Raw genomic sequence first — 10,003 nt, forward strand, 5'->3', positions numbered from 1 at the left:
GGGGCGGGGGGGGGGGGCGGCGGCTGTGCTCAGCTCATACTCGCTGCAATCCACTACACTTCCCAGCGCCGAAGGGAGTCCCTGCTTCTGGACCCTCATGACCGTTTCATCTTCATTTCAGGTGCGGAGCCCCTTTTCCACGACCTGGATAGTGACGACACCTCCCTCAGTAACCTGGGTGACTGTTTCCTAGCAACCTCAGAAGCTGGGCCCCTGCAGTCCAGAGTGGGAAACCCCATTGACCACCTGTACTCGATGCAGAATTCTTACTTTACCTCTTGAGTCTTCCCCTCGAGTTCTGTGGCTGGGCTCCCACACGGACCAACCCTACTATGGGAGGGGTTGGCCGGCTGTAGAGAGGGGGAGGCCAGGGAAGAGGTGGGGTGGGGAGGGAGTTCTGTCGGGGATGCTGTTGTATGACGATCTGATGTAGCTCAGCATTTCCAAAGACTGAATATACAATGATCGCGTAGCTTCATGTTTCCAATAAGAGTCTTAGCTTAGGTATGAAGACGTGTTTCTCGTTAAGGACAGGGACTTTTAATATAGACATTCTCATGCAAACTAGGTACCTAGAGACTCCTAACAACTTCCCACCGTTTTGGGGAAGCTCTGGTCAAGAGGTGCGTACGTCTACCCATCCATATACCCATAGACAGACAGACGGACAGATAGATGTGTGTGTGAGTGTGTAACCTTCCATACTTTATCATCAAAGTTTATTCCTAATTATGACAGGCACCAACTGTACAGAAAAAGTAACTTTATTTTCCGTGTGAACTATATTTAAGGAAATGCTTGATGCACTTAAGTTATAAAAATGAGATAATTTACTTTTATAAACTTTATTTTTAGTTCGAAGAGACTTGTCGGCAGGGCAGAGAGGCCAGAGGCCTGCTCCACCTGGGCCCGTAGCTTTGAGTGCTCGGCTGAGCTTTGAGTGCTTGACTGAGTTCTGTTTTCGAGAGCGTCACGGGGTCTGGAAAGCAGCTCTGTGCGGCTGACCGTATTCTCTCACGGATTCTTGCTCTCTTTGGGGCCGAATCACAGGGCTCGGGTGGGACCGAAAACTCCTTGATCACGTTCTTAGAAAACGTAAAGCCGAGACTCTTCAGCTTTCTTTTAAATTCTGACGCGTAGCTGTGGGAGGCAGTAGGAAGGTCAGTTCTGCTCTTGAACTTCAGCATCTGTGGGTGTGGGATGAGACTGACAGTATGTACCTACCTCACTGGGGGACACTGAGGCTTAATTCACCCCCAGGACACATGAGCAGGGCTGAAACCAATATCCCATATTTGTTTAAAATACCAGACCGGTCACTGGGCAAAGGGGGCTCCGTGGGGCCGCCCGTAGCCCGAACCCCAAGGGTGACTCTCCCTGCTGTGGTCCCTTCTGCAAAGCCTCGGCTGGAGACACCAGCTCAGGGCAGCTCAGGGGGATGCCAGGGTCCTTCCATGGGGAGGAGGCTACTGCTGAGCAGATGGAAGAGGGCATTGTGGTGTTCTAGAGTGTTCTAGGGTGTTCTAGACACAGGGTGTCTAGAGTGTTCTAGGGTGTTCTAGAGTGTTCTAGGGTGTTCTAGTTGGGATTGGGCCGACTACGGCCTGCAGGCCTGTGTTTTATGGCCTGCCAGCTAAGAATGGCTTTTACATTTTTAAAGGATTCTTTAAAAAAAGAAAGAAAATATGTGGCACAGTGTATGTGGCCCAGAAAGCCTGAAAATATTTACTACCTATTCTGTCCGCCTCTTTTCATAAAATCTCTGCTGGCCTCTGTTCTAGAGAGTCTATTTCTTAAACAGCCTTCTGGAGCTCTTAGAGGCAGTGGGGATCCAGCGAGCACGCAGGGTTCCTCCCTCTGTCTCGCTTTTTGGACTCAGAGCACAGAAGCCCCAGCAGCCATTGTACACAGGGACACTTCACAGCCTGTTCTCCAGGTGCGGTGCTAGGGGCCCGCTACGTCTGTGCAGGGATGCTTCCTGAGAAAGCAGACAAGATGATGGGGAAGACGGGGGGCGGGGGGCTGGGGATCAGCCTGGGCTCCTCTGAGGGGGCCGTTCGGGCTTGGCCTCGCTCCTGAGGACGTTCTAGGTCTTCGGAGCCTCGGACACAGAGACTTGTCCCCTTCATTGTCTGCAAGGCCAGAGGGAACACGCTCCCTTACGGTAGAGTCTGTGTTGTGTGATTTTTTGTGTGTGCTCTTGTTTGTAATTTATGCAAACCACCAAGAACCCCAAACCAGTCTGGCGAGTAGAAGCCCTGCAGGTGCCTACCACTCCGCAGGCTTCTGTAGAGATCCGTCGGAGAATGTAGCAGATCCTATGTGAGTGAGACAATTAGAGATCCTTCCTCCACTCGTAATGGCATACCGAGATGAAATTAAAAACCTCTTACCAATGAGCTGTCGTTGATTCAGGGGCAGGGGCGGAGGGCAGGGAACCAGGGGGACACGGGTGTTTTGTCCACAGGGGCCTGGGGAAGAGCATACGGTGGTACCGCGCAGCTTAACACGCAGGGAAAGGGGCTCCGGCAAAGCTAAGGAGAAGGGAGCCTTCGCCCTCCCGCCGGGACGGACGCTGAGACCTCGGTCTTTACAAACAGCTGCGGAAGGAGGTCCCGGGGGCGTTCCGACGGCATCGGCAAGTTCACCCGAGGCAGAATGGTTTGCGTTGTGCGTGGGGAGAACGTTCGCTGGGAAATCAGAGCGGTGTCGTGGGGCGGGAGAATCTCCCACGGGACTGAAGGGAGATGCCTGGCCGGGATGGGGGAGCCGAGCAAGCAGAAGGAGCTTCCCCCAAAAGTTCTCGGTGGTTTTCGGTGTGATCTATGGGTGGGTTTTACGACCATAGAGAAAAGAGGTGAGGCAACCCTGTGAATGCGTGTGCACCATCATTCTCCCCGTGCTCTCTCGCTCACCTGGCAAGACCCTCTCCCCCCCCCCCACCCCTCCGGCTCACTCAACCCCGTGTGAGAAGCTGGCTCTGCCTCTTGCCAAGGGTCTGGAAGGTGGGCAGGGGGAGCCCACCAGGGAAGGCGGTCTCACTGTGCCCTCCCCCGGCCGCCCCTGCTTCCACCTCCAGCTTCCCGAGAGAGCGAGCCCAGGCCCGAGACGGTCCCCAGCATGGTTTGCCTTCTTGACATCTGCTTAGCCTCCAGCATCGGTCTGTGCTCGGCCTTCTCAGGAGGCCTGCAGAGCTGGGTGGGGTGTCTGTGCGGGGAGCCCGGCAAGTGCACCTGCTGCAGTAAACGCCCCCCCCCCCCCATTTTATAATCATTCCAACACAATAGGAGTTTCTACTTGGCTCCCCGGGAGGGAGTCTGGGTCCAGAGGGCCTCTCTCTTCCACGTCTAATGAAGGCTGGGCTCATGGCTTCCAAGATGGCCCTGCCGATTGGTTTTCTCTTCTTTCTTTACGACTTTGGGCTAAAAGTGGGCCCGTCCAGGTCTGAATCCCAGGGCCTCCACCTACTGGCTGCACAGCCTGACCGGGGCAGGTTCCTTGACTCTGCCAAGATCCCGACTCCTCGTCCGCAGCACAGACGTGGTTCTTGTCCCTCGCAGAGGTGAGGAGGACAAGTGAGGTCACACAGGTCAAGCACAGAGCCTTGCGTGGGGCTCACAGCGAGCGCCCGATGTGTGGTGGCTACCTCGCCAGAGGCCGGGGTGTTGATGGAAGGCTAAGGGAGTCTCCCACCATGTTTGAGGAAAAAGGAGAAAACACCCTGGTCTACCCCTTTCACCCCTGGGGTCAACATAATCACTTCTTCCCCTAACTTCTTTAGACCTCAGTGTGGGTCTTCATATAGCCTGACTCGGAGTTGTGGAGGGTCAGGTTCTTTTTTTTTTTTTTTTTTTTTTTAATTTTCTTGCTTTCATAAAGTTTATTTATTTTGAGAGAGAGGGAGATCAGGGAAGGGGCAGAGAGAAATTGGGAGACAGAGGATCCAAAGCGGGCTCTGTGCTAAGAGGAGCGAGGCCCATGCGGGGCTCGAACCCATAAACCGTGAGATCATGACCTGAGCCGGAGTTGGACGCTCAATCGACTGAGCCACCCAGGCGCCCCTGTTTGTTCGAAAGGCATTCAGATAAAATTCCAATTCCAAGGACACAGCATGAACCCTGTACCCTAAGGAGAAGCCGTCAGGTCATAGGCGATTTGTCCAGCCATCTGCTGTCACCTCAGGACCGAGATGAGAGGGAGGCCCCAGGATCTGAGCCTTTTCTGAATGGCGGAGTTTTGAGCTGACCTGACATGAATCAAAAAATAAGAAGAAATCGGAATGAATTTGTCAATTCCAAACCCAAAGACATCATTTTTAACTGCGCTGCAATGAAATCCTGAGAATTCCTCTCTCCCTCCCTGCCTTCCCAATACAAATACACACACGCAAATAAATTCAGTTCAAACCGGATGCTAACTCAACTGGAATAAAAGCCAACAATACATTGTTGCCTTGAGTCCCTTTGTTTAGCACATTGTGACATAATGTTCAATGACATGGAGGGGTGAGCTCAAAAGAAGGCCTCCTTGAGGTATTTATCCTGGAAGTACAGGCCCTGTGGGCGGGGCACGTGCCGGATGGGAGGCCCCTGGCCTTAATGTCGTATTTGAGGTTCCCTAGATGTGCAACCTGGGGCAAGGCGCTGGCTCTCCATTCCTTATAAAATGGGGCCGGCGACACCTGCCTGTCTTACAGGTTGGTCGCCGTGAGCATCAAAGGGAACAATTAGGAAAGATCTCTGGAGGCCGTGAGCTGCTGAGGGTCTCAGCATCTTGTCCCAGGAGGTGCACGTAGACGGGTGGCCTGCAGAGCCTGGCTTCACGTGTGGTGCTCCCTCGTGGGCGGATGACCACAGCAGGGACGGGATACCCCAGGTCGGAGTGAGATCACTGGTTTGCTCCCCCAGCAGCAGCGGGTTACTGCTGCCACAGCCTGATGGGCCTTGTCTCCTCCAGAGGACGATTCTGGGGGGGGGGACAAAGCACTCTAGGGTGGCCCAACCCCTAGTGGCCTGTGTATTCGCTAACCCGTCTCTACCTGTGCTCCAAGCCCTGGCCCCCCATGTGTTCGGGAAAGGACAGGTGGAGCCCGCCCCTGATCTGGGGTGGGGGGAGGGGCCCCCCTCAACAACTGTGCAGCTGACCAATCCCAACTTGCCTCTTTCAGCACCTTGTTCCTGAATTCATTCAGGTATTTGCTGAGCACCTAGAATATGCCATGCTGTGGGTCACAGAAGTAGAGGCAGGAAGAGATGTTGACCCCGCTCTCATGGAGATTACAGTTTAGTGGGGGGCGGGGGGGGAGAGCCATTAATCAAAAACAGGAACGAACTGAACTAGCATTTTGTCAAGAGCCACAAAGACTTAGGGCTGGGACAGCAGAGCGTAGCCCCGTGTGACGTCGTGCGGAAGGTCAGAGGAGGTTTCTCTGAGCAAGTGAGGACATAGCTGACTTTATTCATCTCTCCTAGCGCCCTCCCTGGTCAAGGAGTAACTCCGTCTCTCGTCTCTGTAAGGTTTTGCTCTAACTGCCATGGCCGGAAAGAACATGATCAACCAATGGCCTCCAAGGTGTCCGTTGATAAGGTCTTGAGAAGTTGCCTCAAGTATCTTGTCGTGCAAAACGCCTTCAGAATTGAACTGACACTTGTGTATTGAGCACAGTGGCGGACACTTGCTGTTTTGTGGCCACCCAGCACCTGTTCATGACACTGATCATGTCACCCTGATTCCCTTTGAGGACTCGATCTTCCTTTCTCACGTGTAGATTTTATGGGACTGCAAACCAGGTGACTTGGGCTGCTATATGCACGGAGCAGGGGTGCATAACCAAAGCTAAGCCAATATCCCTCTCCAGGACTTGAATCTGAGGGAGGGGCGCAAAGCTGTAAACTTGTTTAGAGCTAGTCCACTTCTGCAGGGGCACCTGCCAAGGTGACTGCGCTGCCTGTCGCCTGGCCCCCGAGCTGCCCACTCCCCACTTGTTGCCAAGACTGGTCTCCACACGCTCTCTGGCTCTGTGAGCCATCTCCTCTGCTCATCCAGTAGAGGCCCTTGTTTGCTCAAGTTAGCCTGCTTTGGTTTTAGTTGCTTACAGTCAAAAAATCCCGGCAGGAGCTATATAACTAAAATGTGGTGTTTTGCACTGTAGGAAGAGTGTGTGTGTATGGGGGGTGGGTGGGTCCTCTGGTTTAAATTGGATAGTTGTGGGGCGCCTGGGTGGCGCAGTCGGTTAAGCGTCCGACTTCAGCCAGGTCACGGTCTCGCGGTCCGTGAGTTCAAGCCCCGCATCAGGCTCTGGGCTGATGGCTCGGAGCCTGGAGCCTGTTTCCGATTCTGTGTCTCCCTCTCTCTCTGCCCCTCCCCCGTTCATGCTCTGTCTCTCTCTGTCCCAAAAATAAATAAAAAACGTTGAAAAAAAATTTTAAATTGGATAGTTGTTACTTCCTTCATTTTATAGATTAGAAACCTGTAGCTCAGAGAAGGGAAGCCCAAGGTTGCAGGGCTAGTTAGGCTCAGAGTTGACTTTCCAATTCATTTCTCTTGGCTCTCAGTTTTTGCTTGTTTCCCTTACCCTGACTTCTAAGTGGCCAGGTACACGGAGGTCCAGAGCACATGCGCGGCCAGGGACTGGGAGAGGTACAAAGAAGTCACAACACTTTTCCTGCCTGCCGGGAGCTTGCGACCTAGTTGAAAGTAAAGAGCATGCCCTTGAACTCAACACAGATGCCGGTAGATGCCCAGTATCACATGGCTGGCCTGGGTGATGTGTGGAGGGCATTCAGAAAAGAGGCTCTTGGGGCAAAGGAGGGGAAGAAGAGGCTCTACCAAGAAAATGGGGCTTGAGTTGAACCTGCAAAGATAGGCTTTGAGGCCATAGACATAGACTTTCTATATAGATGATTTGATACACGTGCTGAGAGGAGAAGGGAGGGCGTTCTAAACAAAAGCATCAGAGTGGACAAAAGTGCCGGCGAAAGGACACGAGGCATGTTCAGGTGTCAGTGCACGAAGTGACTAATGGTGGGATTGGAGAGATTGGAGGAACTTGACGGTAAAAGGTGTCGGCGACAGGAACGTGTTGCCAGTAAGTCACTAACACAGATCAAAGGCTCCCTATCTCAAGGTGCAATTGTGGCTGCTCGTTGTTCCCATGATTTATTCTCTCCTAAAATGAGCCTTCCATTTGTAGCTGCTACAAGGTTGCTTGGAATAAAGCTTATATCTCTCAACTCCCGTGCAACTAAGTTTGTTCATTCGACCAAGTTCTGCCCAGCAAGATAAATAGAAGTGCCCTATGGCATCTCTGAGGTAACCTTCCCTAAAAGACAACTGGCATGTGCCCTTTCCCTCTTCTCCGTCACTTTCTTCCCCATGGCTGTAATGCAGATGCGATGGCTGGAGCTGGAGCAACCATCTTAGGTCATGAGGCTAGACCAGGGAGTGGAGGCGACACATGGTGTGACAGGTGGAAGGAGTCTGGATTCCCGAGGACTTCTGGGAGCCCAGCTGCCATTCTAGCCCTGAACGATCTACATCCTGGTTTCTCTCTACCTATACAAATACAGAAATAAACTTCTTTTTTAAGTTACTGTTGTTTTGGGTTTCTTTGACTCACAGCCAAATCTGATCCTCACTGATACAATCCCAGTTAGGAAGAAATCTAAGCCCATTTTGTTCCCCTCCTGCTGCTAAATAAAGGGGGAAAGGACCAGGCAGTATACTCCCAGGTGGTGGGAGTCAACTGAGGCCCGGTGGAAAGGAGGTGGAATGATTGTCCTGTGACTCTGGAATTCATGGATAGGTGATCTGAAAAGCACTCACTTTAGAGGTGTGCCCTCTGATCCCTTAAAGAAAAAGGAAGTGAATAAAGGTGGTTTGTTGATTTGCCTGCTTGATCTCAACACACTTCTTTGACTATCCCTATATATATTTTATATATTTGGGTGTCCATTTTCTTAAGTTTTAATTTTAATTTTATTTGAGAGAGAGAGAGCGAGCGAGCATGTGTATGAGAGGTGCGGGGGTGGGGGGGTGGGGAGAGGCAGAGGGAGAGAGAGAGAGAGAGAGAGAGAATTCCAAGCAGGCTCTATGAGCCTGACACAGGCCTCAATCCCATGACCCTGGGATCATGACCTGAGCCGAAATCAAGAGTCAGACACTCAACTGACTTAGCCACCCAGGAGCCCCTATTTGGGTGGAATTTGATCAGCTTACCCAGCCTCCAGAAGTACACTGCAGTCTCTCCGACATACCCCATAGATAGTATATGCACACTGTGGTATATACATACTGAGTATGGAGTATGTACACGCATATATATTTACATTATTCACACACATATATGTGTGCATAGTATGGACGTGCACACACGCACATATGCACACACACACCTTTACGGGGAGGTTTGGCCAGAAGTCACTGCCCTAGCTCCCCAGGTACTTACTCCCCAGGTACTTAAGCTGTGGTGTGGACGGAGCCTGAGAATGGTCATATGTGTGCGCTGGGGATGCCGCAGAGGCGGGGGCTGGAGGGCGTCGAGCAGCTCTTTGCGTGTCCTGTGATCCGAAGACTGCTTCTTCCAGCCATCTGCTGTTTTGCGGGAAGACAGCAGAAGACCGGAGGTTGAAGCGGAACTCCGAGGAAGCTCACTCCTACCCTGAAGAGGAAAGAGGGCGTCGAGACACCGGAGGATCCAGGCCCACCTCTTCCATCTGGAACAGACAGGCGCGAGTGGAGGACCAGTTCTCTGGAGTTGGGAGAAGACTGAGGCATTTGGGAGGCCGAGTGGAGCTGATTCATCACGAATCCCGTGCCGCGCCGAGGACGAGCTACTCAGGGATTTCAGAGAGAACCTTCGTCCCCTGGCCTCGTGTTTCTGTGGAGAGATTCCCGCGCGAGAGATGCTCCTGGCTTCTTCTCTCGGCCTTGACTTGCTTCTCCTTAAAGGAAATGAGACAGTGCTGGATTGGTGGGTCGGGGAAAGGAGCTCAGAATGCGGACTCAGCTCTGCTGGGTCTGTGGGTCTGTAGTGGTCTGGACGCAGCCTTCAGCGTTCTTGGTCTACGTGGAGGGTAACGGGGACGGAAGTGGAGTTTGGTAGACGGTTCCATTCAAGAAATTGTGCTTAGGGGGATCCTCTGACTGTGGCTACAGATCTAAGTTTCAACCTTTAATTAGATTTGCCAATAAAGCTGAGTTTCTTTAAAAAAAAAAAAAAAACAGAAATCTCCATTTGACTGGTTCCTTTATAGTATTGGCTGGTTAGTCACAAAACTTAGCAAGCAACGGAAGGGAAAGCAAACTTAGGAAGTGATGTTCTTTTTTGTTCCCCTAAAAATCCAACATTAAAAACCCACTAGGCGTATCACAAGAAGTCCAGCAATTGTATGGTGAATCTAAATAAAGTGTTTAGGGGCGCCTGGGCGGGCTCAGTGGGTTGAGCGTCCGACTCCGGCTCAGGTCACGATCTCGCGGTTTGTGAGTTGGAGCCCCGCGTCGGGTTCTGTGCTGACAGCTTGGGGCCTGGAGCCTGTTTCAGATTCTGTGTCTCCTCCTCTCTCTGTCCCTCCCATGCTCATGCTCTGTCTCTCTCTCTCAATAATAAATAAATGTTAAAAAAAAACTTTAAATACATTGTTTATTGGTTCATCTACTCAACATTTAAGACAAACTTTTTTTAATGTTTATTTTTGAGAGAGAGAGAGCGCAAGCTGGGGACGGGCAGAGAGAGAGGAAGACAGAGCATCTAAAGCGGGCTCCGTGCTGTCAGCCCAGAGCCCAATGAGGGGCTCAAACTCACAAACTATGATATCATGACCTGAGCCGAAGTCAGACACTTAACTGAATGAGCCACCCAGGGGCCCTTAAGACAAACTTTTTAAGAACAATCTTTATGCCAGTTGGTGAACGAAGGAAGTGAGTATGAATTTAAGTTTGAAAGCAGAGCTTTGTAAGAAACGTATCTCTCTTTGTATTCTATATGACAACCTAAAGTCTAATT

The 10,003-nt window shown here is 51.7% G+C and overlaps 1 protein-coding gene across 2 annotated transcripts in view; it reads left to right on the forward strand.

The window, feature by feature from the left end:
* Positions 1-2,399, forward strand: part of LMX1A (LIM homeobox transcription factor 1 alpha) — a 161,187-nt gene extending 158,788 nt beyond the window's left edge. For both annotated transcript variants that reach the window (XM_023247554.2, XM_023247553.2), the window contains exon 9: positions 122-2,399. In XM_023247554.2, the coding sequence (XP_023103322.1) occupies positions 122-282 (161 nt within the window). In that variant the 3' untranslated portion in view covers positions 283-2,399. The remainder of the gene's footprint in view (positions 1-121) is intronic.
* The last annotated feature ends 7,604 nt before the right edge of the window (positions 2,400-10,003 follow it).

The sequence above is a fragment of the Felis catus genome, chromosome F1, assembly GCF_018350175.1.
Source record: "Felis catus isolate Fca126 chromosome F1, F.catus_Fca126_mat1.0, whole genome shotgun sequence".
NCBI classification, from domain to species: Eukaryota; Metazoa; Chordata; class Mammalia; order Carnivora; family Felidae; genus Felis; species Felis catus.